At 37.6% G+C, this 25,275-nt stretch overlaps 1 protein-coding gene across 3 annotated transcripts in view; it reads right to left on the bottom strand.

The window, feature by feature from the left end:
* LOC107713727 (ecto-NOX disulfide-thiol exchanger 1-like) overlaps nt 1-25,275 on the bottom strand; it is a 93,658-nt gene that overhangs the window by 27,088 nt on the left and 41,295 nt on the right. Inside the window, exons 1-6 of one of the 3 annotated variants that reach the window (XM_016519329.1) lie at nt 20,208-20,258; nt 11,202-11,331; nt 9,134-9,271; nt 3,519-3,686; nt 2,315-2,521; nt 1,185-1,418 (exon numbers count right to left, since the gene is read on the bottom strand). In XM_016519329.1, coding sequence (XP_016374815.1) covers nt 1,185-1,418; nt 2,315-2,521; nt 3,519-3,686; nt 9,134-9,271; nt 11,202-11,211 — 757 coding nt within the window. In that variant the 5' untranslated portion in view covers nt 11,212-11,331; nt 20,208-20,258. Of the gene's footprint in view, nt 1-1,184; nt 1,419-2,314; nt 2,522-3,518; nt 3,687-9,133; nt 9,272-11,201; nt 11,332-11,558; nt 11,615-20,207; nt 20,259-25,275 lie in introns of those variants that run through there. The other 2 variants (XM_016519328.1, XM_016519327.1) reach the window with 2 other exon arrangements.

Here is a 25,275-nt window from a genome sequence, read left to right as displayed (position 1 = left end):
ACTAAAAACCCCCAAAAAAAAAAAAAAAAAAAAAAAAAAAACAGTCCCCTAACAAAACAAAACAAAACAAAACAAAAAACTCAGTCCCCTACCATAACAAAACAAAAACCAAAGCAAAAAAAAACAAAAAACTCCCCTAATAACAAAACAAAATCAAAGCAAAAAATCAGTCCCTTAACAAAACAAAAAACAAAGCATATAAGTCCCTTAACACAACAAGACAAGATAAAAAAGAAAAAAAAAAAAGTCTCCTACAAACAAAAAATAAACAAAACATAAAAAATCTGCCTCCTAACAAAAAAAAAAATATATATATATATATATATATACACACACAGTATATATATTAGTGACAATACAACAAAAACAAAGCAAAAAATTAGTCTACTAACAAAACAAAACAATCAGCCCCTAACTATGTCCTGTTTGGTTCTTATAGACAAGAATTACATTAAATAAGAGAAAATGGGATATTTAAGTCTCACACATGTCTCCGATACAGAAAAAAGAATGATCTCAGCTGCTATCCACAGCTCTGTACTTTTATATCATGTCAACAATTTTTGGAGAAACATCTGATACAAAGTTGAAACTCAGATGAGACCAGAGTGGAAGTGCAGGAGGTCTCCACTGCTGTGACAGAGCAATTTATGAACAAACTTTTGCACACTATCCGATTTCTAGACTAGAATCGAGCAAAACCCATTTTAAGCACATTTAAGCACCCTAAAAGCAAATGAAAACTATTTAGCCAACCTTGGAAACCTTTGGCTTTCCAGAAGCCTGGTACTGAGTGTTCACTTCATTGGCAATCATTGGTCTCACTGAAGCTGATGAATGGAACTAGCTGATCATATAAACACACCAGTCTCACAGAATAAACAACAGCTGGGGCTGTTCGGCTGGCAGCTGTAGACAGGAAAGCCTCAAAACTATGTAGCCACTCATTAATGTCTGTCACATCATCAGAGATCAGTTGAGGACAGCTGCAAAGTGTCTGAAGGAAGGCAGACCTGGCGGTGTAGGTCATCTTACCACACTCTGCCTTTATTAGAAGCATAAAAGTTCTGCCTTGAAGCTTTTTCTAAGAACCCAAATTTCTCTGGGCATTACATTAATGATGACAAATCTGTGCTTTAAAGGCTAGATGAGATCATGGCACCACCGTCTGTGGGAAAGCTTACCTTTCAGTTTCTCAGCCAAAAGAGCTGCTTCATGCTCAGAGAAGTGCATTATGGGAGGAGGTGATGGAGGTCTCAGCCAGTCCTCCTGGATTTTCCGTCGGTGCCGCTCCTCTCGTGCCAGCAATCTTTGTTTGCACTCCCACTCATACAAGTCATCTCTCGCCTGAGCAAAATCTACATGTATGCGACCCGAATCCTTTTTATCAGTGCTGGAGTCAATGCGCATACGATAGCCTAGGAAAACAAACATTATTCAGCAAACAGAGCTCTCGTACAGGCTGCTTGCATTTATCAAATATCAGTGCACTAGAATCAACATATTGAATGTGAAATAGGATTTGCTCATTCTATGATGTTTCTTCCTGCAACATAAAGCCACTGCTGAACAAAACAGTACAGCCAGGCATCAGCTTATGTTACGTGTATGTTACAGCATATACTGTACATCAGAGGTTGCATATGCGCTGGTACCTAGCTGATTGGAAGCTGATTTAAGCTGGTCTTTTCAGCAAAGAAAAATGCAAGATGTATGTATGTTCCTACTATGTTATCATCTATTATTATAAAACAAGAGAAACACACAAAAATTACATGTATAAATAAAATAAAAAAACACATAAGAGAGGTAAAGAAACAAAACAATGAGTTCCATAATGAAAAAAAAATACATATCTAAATAAAAAACAACGACACACCAGAGAGGTAGAAAAAGTAATCAGTCCCCTAACAAAACAAACATTTACTTGTATAAATAAAAACACATCAGAAAGATAGAGAAACAAAACAATAAGTTCCCTAATGAAATGGAACAAAATTAAACGAAGCACAAAGACACACCAGAGAGGTAGAAAATGTAATCAGTCCCCTAACAAAACAAAATAAATATAAACACATCAGAGAAACAAAACAATAGGTTCCAAAACAAAACAAAACAAAATACAAAGACACAGCAGAGAGGTAGAAAAAGTAAATTAATAAATACAATTTTAAAATTTTAAAATTACAAAATAAAAATGTACTTGTATAAATAAAAACACATCAGAAAGATAGAGAACAAAACAATAAGTTCACTAACGAAACGAAACGAAACTAAGCGAAACAAAAAACAAAGCAAAAAAACAAAGACACACCAGAAAGGTAGAGGGCCTTGTCCACCATGAACTCCTCAATAAAACGAATGTGGCAGAAGTTTTTCTTGCTCTTGCGGATGGCGACAATCTCGCCACACTGGTCAAACACTTCTTTGATGATCTCCTCTGTTGCATTCTCTGGAAGGCCACCAACAAAAACTGTCTTGCACCCTGGAGGTCTCTCTCTGGTGGAGGGAGGAGGAAGATCTGCACAATAAGAAGAAATAAAAAGAAGCACACAAACAATATAAACATGTAGCTTATTTTAGTTCCCCTCACTCCACAACTTCAAAACAGGTATGAATTATATAAGTCTAAAACAATCATAAATTATAGTGACATTCATTATGAACAACGTTTATTATAAAAACCAAACCAAACAAATTTACTTAAATCAAAACTGAAATTACCGGCATGTGGGAAATGCAATATACACATAAACTTGGGCTCAGGTACCTCTGTAATTCAGTGCAAATATAAATGTGTGTATACGAAAGTGGTGCATGTTTTGTGGGCTTGCCGCTAATTGCATTATATAAGTCGCTTTGGAATACAAGTCGCAGCAGGTCCCAGATGATTAAAAAAACAAGAATGAATATTTTCTGGAATATTTGGGAAAATACAGTACATAAAAGTGTTCAGAAGTCTGAGGCCACACTGAAAATCTGGGACTTAAATCATTTAAACATGAAACATTCTTCTTTCTAATTATGACACACTACCTTACATTGACATTACATTGTTGAATTATCATTAATTTACTTCCATTAACAAGAATAAGAATATTAATTGAATTGGAGTAATTAGATTATCATGCAGTATGCAGACCATGTGGGTAAAGTGAACTATGTTTTAGGGTTCATTTAGATTTATAGTATTTAGAACAAACGCTCTACAGATTTAATAATTTTTTCTAAATTTCTCTGATTTTCCACATTGGAGGATTTAATAAAAACTATAAAAACTGTCCTGTGGTTGTTGTGATTTCAGTATCCATAAAATATCTGGCATAAAGTTACAGGTCTTTCAGTGGAACTTTTTACCACACAATTACAGGTCATTCAAAATGGCACAGACTGTACTTCATATATTTACCCTGACTTCAGTGGAGGTAAATAAGGGCAGGCCACATTCATTTGTGTGCCTGCTTTTATGGCAAAACCTCTAATAATTGTGCTGCAGTAGGCTACTGTAAAACGCTTACTGGGATTCTGCGGGAACAGTGTGCAGCTCTTGCAGTGGATGATTTCCTTAATAAGAGGAAGTTCTGCTGCCACGGGATGGGACTGGACCAGACTGATGCCAGCCATCATGGGGTTTATTGGGGTGATGATGCCAAGGTTGGGATCAAAACCCTGTATACAGATGGAGTCTGAGGAGGAAAACAGAAAAAGTCCTAAATGCAGTCATTGATTTGGACCTCATCACTGGAACCATCTGAGCACAACCACAAAGAAGCCAAAGAAGTAAGAGCAAAGCTGGTGAAAGACCAGCGGAGATGAGAAGAGACCAGGTCACTGCTCTCACCACAGACAACAAAACCCAGAAAATCTACTAAAGATTAGTTTCTTCTTCAATGAGCTTTCATCACACTAAGCTGCACAGGATCTGAGACTGGATTGGATTTGTGCAGTAAACCGTGTGCACTGTAAACCATGACAGAAGTCCTATACCTGCATGCACACTTTATACTATATATACGTGTTTGATGACAGCCCTATATGATAGACAAAACAAATAAATCTGTTCAGTGTCAAAATTTGATATCTTTCATGTTGAAGGACTAGGACACATCAGAAGCTAATCTTAAACCTCTATTCTAAAACTTAGAAGTTATAATTTCAGTTATAATTCAGCAGTTACAAAATGTAAAAAGTCAAAATGCATTCATATTAACACTCAAAAGTGAGATTGTTGAGAGCTTGCTTTTGCAATTCTGCATTTGAAAATATGAAGCCTATCTGCAAGCTGCACTTTCACTGTATGTATCTAAAAAAGTGCTTCCACTGTAAAATAATATATATAATGTTCACAAAAAAAAAATAAAGAAATGTTGACACATCTATAAAAATGAGAAAATATGTTTTGTCTTACTAATAAGACCTCTTAACTAATAAGGCCATGTTCAGTTCATTATTAATTACTGTGCTGAGTCAACCACTTATAAGCACTCAGTAATTTGTTCTCATTAAAACAGCTTGACATACAGAGAAATGAATAATACTGTGTATTATGTAAAATGTTTAAAATCTTCACTCACATGAGATGAAGATCCCAGTCATGATAGTGGGCTAATAAAAGCTTTTTTACCTTTTTTTGTTTGTTGTTGTTGTTCTTTTTCTGCACATGCAAACAACTCCAGTCCATCAATTAACCTTGTGAAGTGACAAGCAGCTGCATGTTTGTAAGAAACTACTTTTTAACTTTAAATCGTCGCTTCTGGACAAAATACCCATTCATAATCCATAATAACGCTTCCTCCAGTGAAAAGGTCCATACCTGTAGTCCTCTCACACCAACATTCACCAACATATTTGTTTACAAATGTTTTGGACTGTTTTTCCTTGTAAACGGTGCTTGATCTGTGTAAATTTTCAGCAAATGCTCATTTTTGGGTGAATTATTTCTGAAGAGAGCACTTTAAAATGGTATCAATAAGACTGACAAAACTATGGCAATAGGTCAACTGCTTTCAAAACAGTGTAGATTTTTCTCTCTTAGGCAGATTTAATATAGTTTGATGTAGAAACAATAACCTACTTTGTGTTAGTAGCTTGTAGTGTAACTTGAGCTTCTTTAAATTTACATTTTAACTAGCTTGTAGCTTGTCAAACTACAATTTAAACATATTTTCACCAACCCCGCTCACATTATTCAGTTACTGAGAGTTCAGTATTTTCACACTGTTGTAATAGTTCAACCTTAATCAGGACAATCCCACTTACTTTGTCCTCTAGTGACATAATACAATGGAGAACTAAAACTAACACGAGATGCTTGAACTGGAAGAAAATCTTGAATCCCTTACTGGGAAAAGAGATGATGAAAATTATGATCCATAAATCTCCTAGCGGCTGTAATCATGTGAAACGCATTGGGAGATCCATGCAAAACCCAAATCAAAATGTAAAAAGGTAAATTACACACACGTCTTCACATTTATCGTTTCTTAATGTTGTTTTTCTTAAGTCAGAATGATTCAAGGACTACTCAATCCTTTGGCTCACAGCTCTTGTTTCTTTTCCAAAAACCTGCTTCCGGTTTTATTTGTCGTTATTATCTGCTTTCCATTAAAATTGGATTCACTACGAAGTCAGCAGCTTGCAAAACATTTAGTTCCTACAGGACGCAGCTGCTCATCATTTCAGAGGTGAGACGGCATTAATCAGAGCCCATCACAAACGCCATTGCTAAATGCAAAGCACCCGCCCCTGCAGCCTCAGGCCCTGCAGTCCAAATATATAATCCGCAAAGAAATTTGCCTAAGCTGTTTTTTACAGTCTCGCTTTTTTGGGGGGGCTTGAAAGATTTCCAGTCATTGCTCACCACAGCTAATATGCATAATTATCCAAAGCACCCGAAATGACAGTGAATAACTCTAGCAGCACTGAGTCACACAACAAACCTACATTAAACCTAGTATTCTATTAAATACTGTGATTAAGTTTAAAGAAAAAAAAAAACTTCAAATTTGCTGTGCTTTTTTGTATAGGGCTGCACAATTTGGCCAGTTATAATCACAATAGTAATAATAACAACAACAGTAAGAAGAATGATTATAATGATACTGTAAAATAATAACTGTAATAACAATTATTATTATTATATTTTTTAAAGCTCCAAATTTGCTGTGCTTTTTTGTAGGGCTGCAAAAAATTTGGCCAATTATAATCACAATAGCAACAAAACAATAATAGTAGTACTGTAATGTTATTAAAATTATTACATTTAAATTGTAACAAAAATAAGAAATATTACTGCTGTAATATGTCACTGTAAAATAAAGAAAAAAAAAACTAAAATTACAATACTCATTTTTATGGCTTTCTTAATTTCTTCATTTTCAAATGTTAAATCATCAATTTAAAACCACTCTGAAACATGCAGTGCATATGTACTTTTCCAAAATGAATAAATAAACACTCATTAGCTGTATTCACATACATATTTCTAGGTCCTAGTGCCTCCGTAAACAGCACTCAGGAAGACTTTCTTTGTCATTACAGTGCAATAGTTAAATAGGTCATTGCGACAGCACGCAACTGTTTCTCGTGGAGCCTGATTTGGGTTTTATTCTCCCTTTCTTTCTTCTTCTCCTTCTAAGCCACTTAAAGCAGCCTTGGTGAATCTTGTGTAAATCTGTGCATTCAGGGCTTACACCATTTCTGAACCCAAATCTCCCAGCATGCTCTGTGTAAAACTCTCACAATGGAGCCGCAACAAAAGCAACTCCTATTTGCTAGAAAATCATCTATATTTAGAGAACTATTCATTGTTGTGCTTCATCAATCCAGCGGGAGAAAGCCATCTGAAAAAAAAAAGTTCTCACAAAGCATGTCTTCTGAGCTGGTGCAAATAAACATTTATAATCAATAGAAAATGTGCTGAAATACTGAGAATGAAACTGCCTGCGAGGACAAATTGTGCGAGTGGGCATCTGCTCTGCGAGCAGCAAATTTATGAGCAGATATGGGACAAAATAGAAGCTGTGTGTGTGTCATAAGCAATATGTGTGATGTTGAAGTGTGCCTGGAAACATGCTGAGAGAAAGTAAAACAAAGCTCAGAGGTTATTTCAGCATAATCTGTTATATTCGACAAAAACCAGCCGAATCTTTTCCAATCATTCCTTTGAAGCTGGAATTTCTGACAGCGTCATTATAGTCTTCCCGGAGCCAGAGACGATCCAGCCTGTTTTTTCTCAAAGGCCAGCATTTGTGCTAGTGTGACAAAATCCTCTTTCAGGTATCTAGAGGCATATCGCTGGAAGCCTGCGTGTACTACATGTGTGAAAGAAACACTGAAAGAAAGAGGATACCATATATAAAATCCTTGTGTGAATTACTGGAAGTGTTTCTTTCAGCTTTGGCGTATTACCGGAGGCTTTAGCTCAGCAGCTGAGGATAATAGTTTTAATATTCATTCTTAGATGATTTCTGAAATCACCCAAGAACAAAAAAAAGAAAACCTATATGCAAGTCAAATGACTTGTGCCTTCCCAAATTCTCATAAATAATCATGATCTGAAATATCGGCTCATGCATTTTAATCTGAGCCTAATTTGCCTCAATCCACGGCTTCCCTAGCGTGATAGTAATTATAATAGGATCCAAACCAAGGAGAGACTTTATTTGTCTGAATAACTGACATGAGTGCCAGTGCTGGGGAATAGTTAACAAAAAAAGTACCAATGCTACTACAGTAACTTTTTTAGTTTTATATTCAAAATGATTCAAAATGTAGTTTTTCTAGTAACAAGCAACTTTTATATATGCTACTCGTCATATGTTTGAAAGAAATTTATATTATGAAATTGATTATTATGAAATTATTGAAAATGTTTTTATTCAGTAGAGATGCATTAAATTTATCAAAATTGACAGTAAAGGCATTTACAATGTTACAAAAGTATACTTCCTATTCATTAAAGAATCCTGAAAAAAATATAATAATATTAATCAGCAGAACAGTTTTCCACATTGATAAAATAGGAAATATTAGCAAATCAACATATTAGAAAGATCATGTGACACTGAAGACTGGAGTGCCATTATAGGAATACATACAATTTTTAAATATTTTAAAATCAGTTATTTTATATTATAATATTATTTGCACAATATTACTATTTTACTGTATTTGTGAATGGTAGTGCACATTTATTAATTTTGCAGACTGAATTACTTTTTTTGAGGAGAGAAATATTGCTCATTACTATTGCAAGTAAGGAGAGAAATAATCAAGCACGTATTGAGCAAAATATTTCCTGCTATTCATTACTGTTTGTGTATGTAGTATTAAGTATTAGTACTGTAGTTTTAATTTAATTAGAGTATACACTGTTCACCCTAGCTCAAATTGTATGTCATATCATTGGATAATAACATTTAGATATGAAGACATTGCTCACTTAAATAGTTTCATTGTAGTTGGCAGCTTTGGGTGAAGCTTACTTCTTTAAAAGAGTAGCTTGACTATAGTTTAACTACTTCCACTCCCATTCATGAGTGCTGTCAAAGCTAGAGAGGCGAATTGCCAGTGTATGGAGAAAACAAACTGTCAACCACTCACTGCATCCATAGCTTATTTGAGATAAAATCATATATGTTTCTGATTATAAGAGACAATTTCTGTGCAACCGGCATTTACGAAAGCAGCAGAGCTGTTATGATTGCAGATGGCCGCTGATGATCACTGGCCAATCAGAGACAGCAATGAGGAAAACCGTCCATCTCTACAAAGCTTCAGTCAGCTGGGAGGATTGAGACCAGTGCCCAGGGCTTAAGGCGAGAAAGCGGTGGGTGCCACCATCACACCAGGACGTGAGCTTTTCAGAGCCGCAACAATCCAGTATCTCAGCTGAAGAATAAAGCTCAACAAACTGTAACATGCTTCAATGTAACATCCAATGTGTAGTGTTGCTTCTAAAGGTCACATATTTGGCTGGAGAGGCTGGTGCCTGTGCTGCTTGCCAGAGGGAATATGGGAACCCCAGTTTAATATCTGCTTTATATTCCCCCTGCCGTGAAAGGGAAGAGCAGGGAGAGCTGTGGATGAAACAGCAGGATTAGCATACTGGAGGGAGGGCGCAGGGTTTTACCTGATACCAGCTGCTGCCCGGTTAAGCCCATCGGCACAATGCCCAGGTTATTCATGGCGGTGGCCCAAGCGCCGGGATCGGCCAAGGGAACTGTGATGTGGCTCTGCTCGGTTCCCAAACTGCCGATGCCGTCTGCTGCTGCAAAAAAACAAACAGTCCATTAGGCCCTCATGCAAAATGATAAGTACCTTTAAAACACACACTGGCTAAACAGATGCACTGTCACTCAACATAACGTGGCTACTATGCTTCACATCAAAGGCCGGTTGCATCAGTTGTAGGGTGACCATACGTGCCATTTTCCCAGGACGCGTCCTGGCCAGGATTTCTATATTGCCTAAAATATCTAGGTTTTGGCTTTGTTTGCGTGTGCAGACCGATCGGTGTATGACATCAAAGTACCATACAGACGGTTATGCTTTCGAAACGCTCTCGAGGTACTTTGATGTCAAACACTGATCGGTCTGAGCCGCACTGCTTTTAAGTCGAACACACCTAATATGTACACGTAATTGCATCGCTTTGACCGTAGATCCCACCTTCTCACACGCCATGATTGGTCCATTATGTACAATGCTTGCATGTTATTGGTCAAACTACTTTTCGATCATTACCTTCAGCAAGCATGAAAACAGGAAAACAAAGCCAAAACAAATCCTGGCCAGGACACGTCCTGGGAAAATGGCACGTATGGTCACCCTAATCAGTTGTGCACAGATTATATCCTTCTCTAGTTCAGGAGTGTTCAGTTAAAGCTTCAAGAGGTCTAAATATTACCTTCCCAGCAAAGGTCCAGACAATCATAACTTATACTGTTTCAGGAGCCAATATGGCGTGTGTGGTTATGAAATGAAACCAGCAATGTGTGTTTCAGAAACACTTGTTATAAATTTGCAAGTTGGCAGAAAAGTAAGAAATTATAAATCCTAAATTGTAAAACTTGTCTCTACAAAACTGCTGCTTTGTCAAGTATTACTTTTTTTTTTTAACTGCATTTGTTACTATAAGAGCTTGTATCTAATTAGCATTTCAATGCTATGAAATGCTATGAAAATTTCCTTTGCATGGGCTATTTTAGAAGGAAAAAAAAACATATAACATAATGTTAGCACTGACACATTTGTATATAAGCCTATAGAGACAGATATACAGTATTTTAGGCCAAAATCCAGAATGTCCAAGCTGACTTTTCAACTGTAAGTCATTTAAATGTGTAGCAAATACAGTATTCGTAAATAATTGTATGTCATAACATAACATTTAACAGAGAAAATGGACAATGCCCACCACAGCCGACACGAGCACATGGGAGACTCACAGATTTCAATAGAGACTGGTGTTAGCATGTTGCTAAGCTAATAGCATGATACTCTAATGATATGAAGTATGCTAGCATGCACATAGTTTTAACTAGTTCTAAGTATTTTTTGTTTCAAAATGTTTATGTTGCGGTAATGAGTGAAATACACACAATACCATTCAAATGTTTGGGGTCAGTAAGACTGTTATTCTCACCAAAGCTGCATTTATTTGATCAGAAATACAGTAAAAACAGTAATACTGTGAAATATTATTAACTACTAAAAATCATACCAATATGCTGATTCACTGCTCAAGAAACATTAATTTTGAAAAAAAAATTCTGCTGCTTTGTATTTTGGTGTAAACTGTTGCATTTTTTTTTTCAGTATTCTTTGATGAATAGAACGTTCAAAAGAACAGCATTTATTTAAAATAAAATATTTTGTAACATTGTGTCACTTTTGATAAATTTAATGCATCCTTGCTGAATAAAGTAATTATTTCCTTTAAAAAAAATCTCACTCACCCCAAACAATTACCTTGTATTTATTTTCTCACTGAGCACGTTGCCTTCTCCACAAAGGACACATGCGAAGCTGCCCTAGAATCTCAGAAGACAGCATAATCATCCAGTCTACGTTTGGAATGGTTTTCACATCATTATCGTGCCCATGATGCCTTAAAATGCTGCCCACGTAGGCAGCTCACTAGATTTTGGAAGCATGTGCAGAGGAGGTACTGGACATAATTAGAGAAGGTTAGTTACCGCTAGCCATGGCCCGTCGTCAGTGTTTGTTTCTGTGGGTGCCACTGCTGTCACAGAGCCCTTGCTCTTCCAAGACAGCAGGCCGGGGAGAACGAAGCTCTCAGGAACTCATCACAGCATTCAGAGAAACCTGCAGCACACAAACGAGAGCTGAGATGGCATTCATAGCACAGCCACACTTTTATTAGGACTATTTAATGCCGCTGAGGAAGGCCGCTCTGTTCCCAGCGCTCCAGCCAAACGCACAGCTACAAATGCCTCCTCAGATAGAGCGAGGCTATAAATAGTAATCATAATCACTAGAGGAGAAATATCACAGTAGCTGTCATTATTGGTTCCTAGTGTGCGAACTCTTACCATCACACTGGGTCCAATAGTTTCTACAGCTGTGGTAACAAGACTGCAGGAAATGCCTTCAAGGACGTGTAGCTCCTTAAAGCCACTTTGAGACATTCTGTCAGTGCATCTGCTCTAAATGACTTACAGCTGACCCATCAGTCTTCCATCAAAATGACACATGTCACCCGCTGATGGGTCACAGTGTGTGTGAGTGAGATCTGACCCCCTCCCGCCTGTGTTTCCCCCTGACAGATCACATCCCCTCCTCCTGCACTCTCTATCCTCGTGAATTATATCATCCTGGAAATCTGGGAGATGGGGCCATTAAGCTGTTTAATACGGGTTGGAATAATGGATCCCATACGCGGCGAACGTGCAGTGCTCCATCCCCAGCGGGGCTGTGAGAGTGAAGTATCATCAGTATGCCAAACTCGTACCTCTCTGCCACTCTAAACCACAGCACATTATTCAAATCTGACACGCGGATATCAACTTAGGAGCGATGCAATTCCCTTTAATTGAGAAACAATCATATCACAACTTTGATTAGGCACAGTGGTAATGTGTTTGCGTTTTATTTGCAGGAAATGGATATCTGGTGAAAAAGCGTGTGGATTTTAACACCTTCGGAATAATGGCTGGCATCTCCGGTGGAAAAATATGGAGAATGAAAAACGTGGCAGGAGCTCCACGACGTGCAGAAGCGCTCAACATATTTAACCCTATAAAGCCTACTGTAGAATATTTGATACATCAATTTCTAAGGCCTCTAAATTATCAAAATAATCAAAACTTTGCTAAAAAGCATGTTGTACATAATCTGCCTTCTGTCATCTGATTGATAGTTTATAATTTTCAGCAAGTAAAAGTCTTTTTAGTATAATTGTAAAAATGTACCCCTTCAGGTCGAGGTTCACATGTTTTTCTGCTGTGAAATCTTTACTGATTTTTATAAAGAAAGCTGTAAAGGGTTAAAGTCTGCATGACCTTATTTACTTTCTTAATGCATGCTTCTGGTCTTATTGTGCATGACTCATAAGTGCATGTTATTGTGCATGACGTTGCATGAAAGTCTTCATAATATTCAGTCAAATTTAAAAAATTCGTTCTGTCTGTGAAATGACATTCCTATTCTTGTAACGCCAATTTACATGATCCAATCATAAGAAAATGGGGATTCAATCAATTCCTGATGCATAATATCAAGTCCTGCCCTACATTTTGTCTTGTTGAATATCCTGTTTCACTCATAAATATGCCACATTAGAATAACATTTTTTACATCAATGCATACATAAATACATAAGATGAGACAAATATTGCTTGATGCACGCAGACGTGTGTATTGCTCAGAAGTCACATTTCAAAGCTCATAAGGGGCACAGAATGCAATTTTGCATTGTTTTTCACTGTTTTTATGTCTTGTGTCTTTTGAAGCATGACAGCTTTCTAAAAATGGGGCATTGAACATTTAAAAACTTAAACTTTGTCTTATATGTTTGTGCTAAATATCTTCAGGAAGAATAAAGAGACAAAACTGAGCCAATTGTTGACATACAATACGAGTATGGAAAGTTGTCTGAAAGGTGTGGTTTGTGTGTAAATGTATGTTTTTGAACAACATTTTCAACAATCATAGGATTCAGACATGCCTTGTTGCCTTCCTACCACCATATACTGCCTGCAGAAGAAGCATGTTTCCGTTTTCAAACGCAGCCAAGATCTCATTTGTGATTTTTCTTTCGTGTGGGTGAAAAATCTAAAACACGCATACTAAGCAAGAGTATAAGAGTATATCTCCCTCCCTCATCTTGATCTCACTGTGGGTAATGTGTCCTAAGTGTGAAGGCAATGTTGAATCACAAACACAGCGCAATTTAGCATCATTCTCATCCCTCGTAAGGTCCAGAATACAGCCTGGGGTAAAGCATGGCCAGCAGAAACACAACCAGAACTGCCTAAACACCTCTTCCCATCTCTCCTCCTATCAGTCTGAGCTTCTCTCCCACTGGTCATTACCAACAAACCCCATGGACTCACTTCCCAAACCCATCCGACTCACTTTCACATACCATGACATATTTAAACCGCAACCCATGTTACTTTTATAATTCATGGGCTTACTTGACATTTCTGAATCATTTAGGTGGCATCCACTTCCAAACAAGTGGACCTTTTCGAATTTGGAGACTATTATGATTGGAATGTGAAAAAACAAAGGAAAGGGACCTTAAATGTGTTATGCATGTGCAAGAGGCTTGATAGTTTCCAAATGCTTATCAGGAAGTAAAATTAATGAATCAATTTGATGTGAACTGATTTTTATTACCTTTAACTTTCAATTCCAGAAGATTCCACTTCAAGATCCAAATAGTTGTTGTTTTTCTCTCAGCTGTATGTCAAGATTGATATGATTAGCTGGATTTGGTTTTGTGATGTGTTCTTTGGTAAATGAAAAGGTCAATTTTTGATGTCAGAGCCATATTATGGTTTCCAGGGCCAGCACAAGGTGTTTTTATTTTTATAACTGCAACTTTATTTATCTTTTCTTGTTATTAGGACATTACTTCACACAGCTGTGTGCTAATGCTAACTTAAAGACAAAAGTCAGCAGCACACTATGACTGCAAACAATATTCCCCTTAATTTATTAAGACATTCTCACAATGGTAATGTTTCAAGCCAGCCAGCCCTTCATTAGACCGATTATGAATGGATATAGAGCAGGCTGGTTCAAAACATTACTATTGTTTACACACACCATTTTCAACTAAAAATGGAAAACTTTTTAGGCCATTAATTTACACGACAACGGCGTTGAAAACAGGTTTCAAGGTGCACGTTTTTGAAAACGATACCCTTATCGTCTCCAGGTAAACTACGAAAACTGTCAAAATGTCATGGACATGTGTATTATGTGCAGAGGCGGACAAAGTACTCAACTCCATTACTTGAGTGAAAGTACAGATACTGCTGGTCAAACATTACTCCATTACAAGTAAAAGTTGTAAAGACAGATTTTTACTTAAGTAAAAGTACAGAAATAGAAATGTAGTGGAGTGAAAAGTACAATATTTGTCTTTCAAATGTAGTGAAGTTAAAGTCATAAGTTCCCAGAAAAAATAATACTCAAGTAAAGTACAGATACTCAAAACGTGTACTTAAGTACAATACTCAAGTAAATGTACTTAGTTACTGTCCGCCTCTGATTATGTGTTCAGTCTATAGAAATAATGACATCGCCAACTACTGGCCTGGCATGCACAATACAACGTTTTTAGTCGTTTTCGCAAATCCGTGTGAATGGGGATCGTTTTGACAATGTTGTTGTCTCTACGTGAAACTTTTCAAAAACTGTTATATATATATCTGTGTGTGTGTGTGTTTAAGGGATAATGGATGGCTAGCTGTGCATTAAACTATTTTAATGCACAACGTGGAGGCAAAGAACCACGCAAAGCAATTGTTTAATGCACAGCTGACCGTGCATTATCCTACTTATACCATGGTCATTTGCCAGCATTGACAAGTTGCAGCGCAATGTTTGCAGTGCAACATTTAACCGGAAGTAAAAAATGATGGTTATATTCGTCAGTTACAGCTCATTAGCGCTAACATTCTGCCCGCTTTAAATCAGATGCAGAGATGAAATAGCGCGGTAAGATCACATTTATGTGAATGAAGGAATTATAACATTTATTTGAATTAATTATCGATCGATCGATCGATCGAGAGAGGGGGGCTGGGGCGTGTAAGTTGTGTGTGTGAATTACCTGCATCTGTGCGTCTCTCTCTACAAACAATGAAGCTGTGAGTTTAGTTACTTCAAAAACATTTTACCCCCTCGTTGCTGAGAAATATAATGTAGCGATCCAGTGTCTAGGCTATTTTATTAATAAAAGTCACGGAGTAGCGTTGACAAGTTTCTGTGCTCCTGAATGTTTCTGTGTGTGCGTAGCGCAATTTTTTTTTCATCTAAAATGAAGCTTTTTATATGTGCATGAGTTTTTTGTACTTTCATATTTATAATCAACAGTTTTATATTTTCCATTGTTTTTAATTTAATTACACCATTTATAATGCTTTATGGAACTGTCATTCGCTCTTTATTAATGATCTTACATACAGTATTGTACCCAATTATTTTTTTTTGGATGGCTTAAAAAGTGGGCAGCTTCTGTTGCACTCTACAAAAGCATTTTTAAAAGTCTTGTTCCATTGTTCTTCTGTCTACATCCGTCTGATGGATCCAAAATGCTGAACATTCCACCTCTGGGAACATCACGAGTATGTGCTTTCACACATCCAGCATAAGGGTGATCTATTTATTCGCTTGAGGCCATGGAACAGATGATACATGTCCCACATGCTTCTCGTCGTAAGTCCAATTGCATTGTATGCACATACCAGTTTAAAAAGCTCAGCACAGCATGCTGTACGTCAGCAAACAGTCTCACCTACGCAGAACTTGCAAAAGATTGTGACTATATCAATGCTCCATAATAACCCACCCATGGTGTAGCTAATGTTTTGGTACAAACACATCATATGCTCAAGCTGCAGCCTGCACACAACATCAGATTTATGGCAGATAAATGTGCATGCTAAATGACACTTGCACACTTTCCAGGCATAAATCCCAATGGAGGAATTCACTACTAAGCAAAATTATATCCACCACAGACATTTGTAACTTTTACCTCATAATTCTGACTTTATTTCTCAGAATTGAGAGTTTACATCAATTCTGACTTTTTGAATTTACACAGTTCTGACTTTTATTTTTTAAATCAGGGTTTATTACACACAGTTCTGAATTCATATCTCATAATGAAACATATCTTTATTGTACATTACGTTTGTATTTATTGTTGTACTTTGTATTTATAATCATCAGTTTTATATTTTCCATTGTTTTTTTTTTTTAATCTTGTCACTCGTTATTAATTATGTTAAGTACAAAGTGTTGTACCTTTCTCATTTGTTATTAATTACGCACAGTTCTCACTTCACAGCTCACTGTGCAATATTATTTCTCGCAATGCTAATTTAAATCTCACAATATGACTTTATATCTTAAAATTGTAAGAATTAAAGTCTGAACTGTAATGTAAACCCAATTCTGAAAAAAAAAAAAAAAGTCAGAATTGCGGTAAAGCTTACAATAAGAAAAGAAACCTGAATTGTTTGATGTTAACTCAAAATTGTGAGTAAACTAAATAATTGTGAGATATGAAGTAACAATTACCTTTGTTTCATTTTTTAATTCCATGGCAGAAACAGGCTTCCATAGTAATGTGCCTTATACATATTACATATCCTTATATTCAAGATTCAAAGAACTTTATTAATCCCAGGGGGAAATTGCTTTCCATGTTACAATTGCTCTCAAGAAAGAAAGAAAGAAAGAAAGAAAGAAAGAAAGAAGATAAAATGAATAAATATATACCTATATATCAATAAATTAAAAATGAATAAGTAAAACATACTATACATATTATGCATATGTCAGTTTATACATGGAGGTGCTAATTTTTATTCTACATTACTTTAATCTACATTAATTCTCTTTAAAAATAAGGTATGATTAGAACAGAGCTTAAAAATAATGACTGTTTTCAAACAAGTTTCTCAAACGGTTTGCCATTGGTCGGTCAGAGCTAATAGTCCCACCCCCTAATACACTCACACCATTGGTTAAGCCAGTGCTGCTGATGTGTTGGACTGATTAGAATGCATAAACAAACAGAGCAATGCTTTTATAGCAGCACATAGTCTCAATGTTTATGCTTTTTGGGTGAATCAACCTACAAAAACGGCTTACTTAAAGTTGGACAAATTAAGCCTGGATAGGAGAGGAAAATTAACATAAAAAAAATTACACACATCATCTGTAAGTTAAACCTCTGGTTGTCTTCTCTTGACTTCTCGCAGTGTTCTGGTTTTCCTTCTTGTTTCGCTTGTGGACTGAGATTAGCCGCATATATCATAGCACTCTGAGATACATAAGCAGAAGAGAGCTATGGAAAGACTGGCACACTAACACCAGCACAATATCCTTCATAACTTATAACTTATAATAATATCATTAGCAAAACACCATTAAACCAAGGTCCGTTAATGGAGAAAAAACACATTTGGGAGGAAAAAAAGGCAGAATTCATTTAAGCCTGTCACTATCAACACCACACTGCCTGGCTCAAAAAGCCCATTCCAGATGCAGAAAGGGTTGTATCTAAAAACTAAGGCAACTGCGTGCAAGCTTTTACAACAATTTCACTACCAGGAATTAACATCCATACTGCAACAGAGTTTGGCCTCAAGCTGAAGTAGCATCAGCGCTCGTATCTGCAGCTCGGGGTGAATACGGCTTCTTAGTTTGAATGAAATGGCGAACACAACACTGCAACCTAACAAAAGGAGGCAATTCTCCATCTGCTCGTCCTGAACAGAGTCAGAGGAGTGCAAATGGCTGTCAGGAGAGGAGCTCTTAAGATCACTCACTGTATGACTAGACCTCCGCCAACTGACTGAGGAGAACGCAAAGAGCTCACACTCTTAAAGACACGGAGCAAAGACACTGACACCACATCCAAGAGGAAACATGTGTACTAAAACTAAGACAACGACTGTAGCGTGTGACTAAAGACACAAATGTTTACACTGGAGATTGTTTCTTTTCATTGTGGTTTCTAAAGCCTCTCTCTCCCTCCCACACTGTTCCTCGAAAGCATGCACACCTTTGCATTATCCTAATCCCATTAGTGAGATGAAAAAGCTGGAGAATCCCTCGGTATGTATTACAGAAATGTAATTCCGGCTGGAGCATTCAATGGTTAAGATTCTGTGAAGCGCAGCTCTGATGGCTCTCCATAATCTTTTTAGTGCTGTTGGGGATGAGTGGTCATTGAGATGGGACTGAAGGCCGGTGGGAAACCAGTCCATGCTACATTCATAGGACATATGAGATCACTAATGGTACTTCCTGAAATGTGTAATTATGTCAGAGCCACGTTTATTTGGCTCAGAGTATCCATTCCTGATCACACAACTGCATTACCGCACTGTGCCTACTGTAAGTAATGTTGCTCTCAATACATTTTTAATAAATCAAGTGTTGCACACTTTTGTTTGCAAATTGCTTGACGTTCATTAATTATCTTCTGCACAATGCTATTTTTGATGATTTCCAGGCCAGCAAGGAAAACAGAAAGCATCAGTTATATAAGCAGAGTATACTGACACCTACTGGCCTGGATGAATTAACTTTATAATTGAGCTATTTGCAGTCTTCTCATACAACTTAGTTCCTCTTCAGGAACTCGAGGGTCTGCCGGCATCTAAACAGACGCTCAGTCGGTGGATAGTGGATGCCATCTCCAACGGGTATGAGTCCTCTGATCTCCCCTCGCCGTTAGGGGTCAAGGCTCACTCAACTCGTAGTGTGGCAGCCTCTAAGGCTTTTTTAGCGGGTGTTCCTATGCAGGACATCTGCAACGCGGCGGGTTGGTCCACGCCCCTCACCTTTGTTAGGTTCTATGATTTAGACTTACGAGCCACTCCTGGCTCTTCTGTCCTCTCGCCCTAGCGGTGCAATCTTCCACTCTGGGCAGAGACTTCGAAGTCTGGCGGCGTGGGCATTCTCGTTCCCCTAGCGTTTCCGACGCAGCTCGAGTTCCTGAAGAGGAATGTCTCGGGTTACGTATGTAACGCTGGTTCCTCGAGGGAACGAGACGCTGCGTCTTGGTGCCATACTTCCGGCGTCCCTGCCAGCGCTTGCTTCATTTCTAGGAGCTGGCGTTGGTCTCACCGCACGTGCTTTTATAGCTCCTGGTCATTACGTCACCCGCCCGTGACGTCTCGCCCATCTATTGGTCTGATTACACATGAGGTTCAGAGCCCGTCACGCTGAAGGGCGTTCCCCTAGCGTTTCCGACGCAGCGTCTCGTTCCCTCGAGGAACTAGGGTTACATACGTAACCTGAGACGATTGTTATATTAAAAACCTAATAACTGTAAGTTACTTTACCATATATGACGGTTTAACATTGCGCTCTATATAATTTTTGATTCATCATGTGGCTTTATCGGTACAAGCCAATATAGGTAGTTCAAGTAGATTGGTTAACATTATATAATTTAATGAAATATACAGTTGTAAGTCGGAAAATATACAGGCACCATTATGCCATCATATAATACCTGTAATATTGTAAAAATACCTGTAAAATACCTTTTGTTTTATGGTGAATTTTTGACAACCACAACCGCTTTTTACACTGAATAATAAAACAATTTCAACTCAAATCAAAATATAAGCAAGACATTACTGCATAATGGTCTATTTTGTGATAATGACCAGCAGAAAGTGTATTATATCTTACAAAAATACGGAGGCAAAAAAAGCAAATGAATAATAATGTAGCCACCAAAGTCAAAATATAAATGAATCCAGCCAAAATACACAGTAAAACTGAAGCTCAGACACAAAAGATGAAAAACAATTGTCTTGCAAGATGTTTCTCTCACTTTGTTCAGCACATTTGTAGCTAAACAGGCAAGAAAAATGAGCAGTTGTCATCAATGAGGACAAATGGGGTTGTGCTGAAATTCACTGTAGAGATATCTTTGCTTTTATTTTCCTGTGTGTAAAAATGAAAAAGCCTACCGTGACTGGCAGTTGATGCCAGAACAGAAGCCGAGAGCCATGTATGATCCTCCCTGACTGGCCATTTCATCTCCCTGCCCTACAACTTCCACCTAATTGGCATTCACTATGAAGCATATCCATGTCTTTCAGCTGCCCTCTCTCCACTCTGTCGCACCAAGGTACAATCTGTAGCTGTGTGTCAAAGCAGAACAGACATTCATCTGTGGATTATTTCTCTTTGTTCTCTCTCTGGGCAGTGCCGGTCACGTCACTGACAGCTCTGAGCTCAGGGTTATATGACAAACAGGAAACTAGGCCTGTGCATTTCTGTCATAAGACTCCTATTTGAGGAAAAAGTCATTAGTCGGCCATTACATTGCAAAGCTAATTAGTGTGTCTGTAGGGCCTGTGGAAGTGTCCAGGAGGATTCAGAGCGCCTGTGGATAGCCTGCCTGCCATTGTCAGACCAGAACGCTTCTCAACTCTTAATGAAGACAAATGTGAGCGATTGTGTTTGCAGACACCCAAAACAAAGGAGCATGCAATGGAAGTCAACTCCTCACATCTGCTCGCTCCCTTCCTCCAGCCTTTTAGCCATGATCCCTCACTTCCTGCTGCCATTCGGTCTTTCACACACTATTTTTCTTTCTCTGATCACTCACTCTTTGTCTTTTTTTCATAAGACAAGCACACTTTCTTTTCTATGAATATGCAAATTAGTCCCCGCCTCCACACTCAATCACTCCAGCTCAGACTACCTGCTCCACTTTCACGTGGTTAACTGAAGTAGTAAATGCTACACAATAGCAAGTGGCAATATTGGATTAATTCAGCCATATACATACGCTTTAACCAGAAACTGATTCCAAAGAAGAAGAGGAAGAGCGAATAATACAGGGTTGTCTACAAGACAGTGTATCATAATGGTAATGCATTGTATGTATCACTCTCCACAATGCCACATAACTGATATAATTAGCCTTTGTGTTGCTAATAATGTATTGCTAGAGTTACACAAATCGCATTCTGGTTCACCATTTCAGACAACTACCTTCTAAAAATCAACATCCTTAGGTAGAAACGCACTTCTAATGATATGGAAAGCCCCACCCCACAGGTTGATGGGATTGGTTGCATGAGGGACTCTCGCACCAGAGGAACGTTTTCATAGTTCCTGTAATTATTGGCAGAAGTACCCAATTTATTGGCGTGTTCGCACGGCAGAAACTGGGAACAACTGTTTTTATATCAATGCTATTTGGGGGTACTAAATTACCTCCTGCTTCAGAGTAGTGTGTAACCCAGCACAATAGGAACTACCAGTGATGTAAGTGTAGATCGATTGGCTGAACACAGGCCATACGAAACATCGGCACTAACCATTTTTTAAAAGTCATGTATAACTATCTCTTTGTCTGCCTTCCTACCCTTCCCCTACAATTTCAGAGAACTGGTTGATCAGTGGTTGATCTAACGTCTTACATTCCCCATCATTAGTAAAATTCAAAATTCTGTCCTGAGCGAGTTTGCGTCTTCTTCTTCTTCTTGCTTTATGGCAGATCGCAGACTTATAAGTGCATTACCGCCACCTATCTCTCAAATGGACCATTGACACTTTATTTACAATCTCAATTAGGAGTGTCACAGACAGATCGTTTCGTGTCTTAAGACCTCAATGTATCGTCACGAGCCGCAGGCTTTGATTTGGTTTTGTTTGTGTATGTTTTTTTGACTTTCAAAGCCGTGATTCCCATTCACTTCCATTATATGACTGACAGACTGCAACGGTTTGAGTTAAAAATCTCCGTTTGTGTTCTACTGAAGAAACAAAGTCACCTACATCTTGGATGCCCTGGGGGTAAGCAGATAAACATCAAATTTTCATTTTTGGGTGAACTATCCCTTTAAGAAGTGCATGGAAATGGTCCCACAACGTAACTAGTTTGCAGTATGTGACATCACTGATGTCTGATGTCACAAACATCTTCTGGTCTGCGTTGTTGTGAGTCACACTGCAATGCTTCTATAATGCATTTCAAACTTTTATAACATCTGGCTGACCAATCCTGACAAATGAGACCATGGTAATGAGCAGTGGCCAATGAAACTGAGAGAGAGACTGCAAGAGGACAGAAAGGCAGTGGGAAGTAGGTGTAAAAAAACATCACTGCTGCCCACATCTCTCCAACTCTCTCAACTATATTTTTCTCTCCTTTTCACATTCTGTGCAAAAACGAGCACACGCCCTGTTGACATTGTGTCAGGAATGAACTTGACACAATGAGTTTGTGTGAGAACGATTGAGACCGACGTTGCAATATGTGATAGGGATTTGTATAGAAATGTCACAGGCAGTCGACAGGAGCAGGGTCGCCAATCACTCTCACTTGAATTGAGGTGTTTTAAATTCCAGTGCAGTTCTCGAATTTGAATCAAGGCGACTAACAGGATGCAGAATTGTAACTGAAATACAGAATTCATAAAAAATACTGTTTCACTATGGATTAGCAATAAACATGCTATAATTCATTCATATATATTTTTCCTTAGAAGTCTCTAATTTATCCCAAATTTTTATCTCTGTATTTATCTTTAAAACGCTGTCTGAAAACAATGCGCTTTTGATGCCATTGGTCTGAATTTCGGGAAATATGTCGAATTATGTCTTAACATCCAAAAATGATTCTACATATGAAGGAATAAATAGGCATTACTGGCCAAAATTAATGATATTTCATTGCTAAAACTAAAATGTTCTGTTGTCTGACTGTATTTCTTTAAACTGTAAATCACTAAATTCCTCATCCTGTCATTCCAATTCAATATCCTGTTGATTCAAACTCATAAACATAAAGACAGCCAATTCTTACATTTTGCCCAACCTGTGAGAGAAAAGGAAAAAAATAGATATTGTAGCCATGAATTAAGGAATTATTCCCACAATTTTTTTTTTTTTTGGACACATTGTACTAATTCCTTCCCTCATTTTAATTTCAATCAATAAGTTTGAAATTCCCTTTGAAAGCTCCAAAATCCAGTTGTTTCATGACATTACTGGGATGTTTCCTCAGTGTTTCGTCTGTGTGGAGTATAGTGTGACAAAAGTAAAGACTAAAGTCACACTGCACTGCAGGTCACCAACTCAGCTCCTCAAAATGATGACATGTCTTTTCTTTTTCCCTCCCCTTTTCCCAGCTCTCCTCTCATCTGTCCATTCGCTCCATCTGTTGCCCCTGTCCGTTGACACCCACTGCTGAGGGTTGGCTCTTGGCTGAAGGTATAGTAGTATAGTATCACATGTCAGATCTTTGCAGGCCCAGCACCTGTGCACTCACGCACTCATGAAGAGAGCAAGCCTTTGGGATTTGGCCCTGCGTAGACAAGCTTTAATACTCTGAGTCTGAGAGCATGTTAATCCATGTGCACTTAAATTCAATGCGTGATAAATCCATATTTATGGGTCAACAGACTCAGCATGCATTAACACACTGCAGATTACATGTTTTGTATTTTGAAAGATATTTAAAAGATTATCACCACTCATTTCCCCCTTAGCTTTTTAATATTATTTTCATTTTCCTTTATGAGATGCCACAATGCAATATGTTGTTTTGGGTGTAGCATCTGCCAAGAGAATAAATATGCATTTTTTATGCATATTGCCGACCTTTTCACCCTTTTTATTGATGGAGGCAGTATACAAAAACTCGATTTTTGTATTTTCTGAGGAAAATCTGAGTGGTGCTTGCATTACCCACTATGCTAGGGTGCTCTATCAATATGTGGTTGCAAACTGGCTCAATGGTATTCTGGTCCCTACCCTATATAGTTATTTTCACCTGATGGCAATAAAATGGGCACACAAAAAAAAAACTGAATTGAAGAAAAACCGAATCGTGTTACATTAAAAAATTTATTCAAATTACAATGAAATGAGTGAAAAAAATCGAATTCATTCAGATTAGCAAAATTTCATGGACAATGATATTATGGTCCTTAGACCCCCAATATACAAGATATTTTTACCTGGTGGGTGATAAAGTTATCAAAAAAAAATCTAATTGAATTGAAGGAAAATTTTCAATTTCAAAATTTTCAAAACACATTGGAAATAGGTTAAAAATAAAATAGCTTCACATCAGCCACATTTCGGCAAAATTTAGTGGTCATAAAAGGTTCACTGTCTGTTTGTAAATAGTATAGCGATGTATGTTGTCAGTTTCAAACCAAGAGGCTTTCTGTTCATCAACATGGCAAATCCACATGACCAACCTGAACCTGTTGCAAAATCTGTGTGGGGAATCCTTTCTTCCTCGCATTAAAAAAAAAATTTTTTTTTTTTAAATTACATTTTGCAATTGAATTTCATCTGTAAAAAATCAGCAAACAACAGTAAATGTGACCAGGGGCGCCGCTAAGGGGGGGAAAGTTAGGACGATTCTAAGGGCCCACTATCTACAGTGTATGAAGCTAAAGGTTTTTGGGTTAAGGTTCATAATGTAGAACATTTTTAACATTGTATGCTGTATGTGCATAGGTAGCTAGCAAACAAGGAATACAGCTGTTAAGCTAATAGTCACATTTAGCTGAGTAAGATCATGATTGAGAAATGTTGGATACTGCTGGAAATGCTGCTATGGGGTATCTTATTTATTATTTTAGGATTTTTTTGTTTGCCCCAGTGAAACATTTCTATTAATATAACTGATTAAGTAGTCAAACTCATTCCATATCAGCAGAATAGTGTGGTACAGAAAGTCTATGTCCATTGAACAGGTTCTGAATGAATTATGTTACTGATACCTAATGGTCAAAAGCAATAGCAAAAGTAATAGGTCAATATTATTAAATTGCTTACAACGATTTTGAATAGGTTGGCTTGTACACTATATTGCCAAAAGCCCCCTTCAAATGAACAGGTTTGACTACTTTAGTAATTTCCAAGAGTACAAATCTTAATGCTTAAGCAAATAAGGATATTCTAGGGAATTGTGTGCTTCTAATTGTATACCAATAGTTTGAACAGGACCCTTTTCTATTCTAACACGACAATGCCTCTGTGTATAAGGCAAGGTTAAAAAAAAAA

Source organism: Sinocyclocheilus rhinocerous, unplaced genomic scaffold (assembly GCF_001515625.1).
Source record: "Sinocyclocheilus rhinocerous isolate Xijiao unplaced genomic scaffold, SAMN03320098_v1.1 scaffold2584, whole genome shotgun sequence".
NCBI lineage: Eukaryota > Metazoa > Chordata > Actinopteri > Cypriniformes > Cyprinidae > Sinocyclocheilus > Sinocyclocheilus rhinocerous.
Note: the sequence above shows the minus strand (reverse complement) of the source record. Positions and strands in the feature narration are given on the sequence as shown.